Source organism: Apis dorsata, unplaced genomic scaffold, assembly GCF_000469605.1.
Source record: "Apis dorsata unplaced genomic scaffold, Apis dorsata 1.3 scaffold_1013, whole genome shotgun sequence".
NCBI classification, from domain to species: Eukaryota; Metazoa; Arthropoda; class Insecta; order Hymenoptera; family Apidae; genus Apis; species Apis dorsata.
In genome coordinates, this window is record NW_006264112.1 from 29,017 (window position 1) to 30,476 (window position 1,460).

A 1,460-nucleotide genomic window follows, 5' to 3' on the forward strand; every position below is an offset into this window, starting at 1 on the left:
TTATGAATTAATTCTTTTATATTTATTACAAATTTTAATTTTTATTAAAAATCAATTACTGTTATTAACATTTATATTTTTTAATCATAATCATTAAATATTTTTTTAAAAATATATAAATTTGATAAACATAAATAATAGTAATAATTCTATATAATAGTTCTATATAAAAAAAGACAATATTAATAAGTGTAAATAACTTTCAATTACAATGTATAATCTGCAATGTACATTATCAATGGAGTAACGTAAGATCATATTTTTTGGATATGAAATAGCGCTTGTAAAATACAATATGTCTACCTCTCAAAAGAAAAGTTTGTTAATTAATCATTTTTTGAATTCCTTATATAAAATTATTAATTACATGGAAATTCCATTTTAATTTAGTGATTTTTGAATTATTTGACATGTAAAATGAGTTTTTCCGTGAAAAAAACAGGTGGTAGAATGTGGCATGAAGCGCGAAAGCAGGAAAAAAAAATTCGTGGAATGCTAGTAGATTATCGTCGTAGAGCTGAACGTCGACGAGATTATTATGAAAAAATTGTAAGAAATTGATTAATGATTTTTATATAAATTTTAATAAATTATTAATTAATATGAAATTTATTTATAATTAAATTAAACTTTTTTTTTAATTTTTAACCTAAATTCATTTCTAACTCATTCATTACAGTTTCTTAAATTATTAATAATATATATATAAAATATAAATTAAGTAATTTCTAACTATATTTTATTTTTTTCTTTTGCTATACATTATATATATATATATATAAATTAACTACAAATGCATATTTTTTTCATTCTCTTATGTATTTTATTTTTATATATTTATATTTTTTGTAGAAATCAGATCCTACACAATTTCTACAACTTCATGGAAGACCTTGCAAAATACATTTGGATCCAGCAATTGCTACAGCTGGTGATAGTCCTGCAAATATGTAAGTTAATATATAGTTAATAATATTAATATACAATTAGTAATATATTAAATATAATATATAGAATATTAATATATTTAAATTTGGACTTTAAATTGAAAATCAAAACAAATACAAAAATTGATATATAAAGATATTGATTGATTATTTATTTATTATTTATTAAATTATAAACTATTAATTATTTAAATTTATGTTAAATAAAAAAAGATGGAGATAACGAGATGGGCTTATAAGGTAGAACTATTTTATTTTATCTATATCTCATTTTATTTAATGTAATGTAATTTTATCTAATATAAATTTCAATTGCTTATAATTTACTAAATAAATCTCCATTGATATTTTTGTATATTAATTTGTGTTTATTTTGGTTTTTAGAATTAATCCTCTAAAACTATCTTATGAATATTTATATATATTATTAAGTTTACCTAATCATTATTCCTTCAATGATTCAAATATCGAAATTAACTTTATTTTTTTTTTTTATTTTTTTTTTTTTTTTAA

General features: G+C 17.9%; 1 protein-coding gene across 2 annotated transcripts in view; it reads left to right on the forward strand.

Moving 5' to 3' along the window:
* Positions 1 to 1,460, forward strand: part of LOC102672554 (CLK4-associating serine/arginine rich protein) — a 13,932-nt gene that overhangs the window by 3,433 nt on the left and 9,039 nt on the right. The window contains exons 1-2 of one of the 2 annotated variants that reach the window (XM_006624250.2): positions 247 to 549; positions 853 to 950. In XM_006624250.2, coding sequence (XP_006624313.1) covers positions 418 to 549; positions 853 to 950 — 230 coding nt within the window. In that variant the 5' untranslated portion in view covers positions 247 to 417. Of the gene's footprint in view, positions 1 to 246; positions 550 to 852; positions 951 to 1,460 lie in introns of those variants that run through there. The other variant, XM_031514475.1, reaches the window with a different exon arrangement.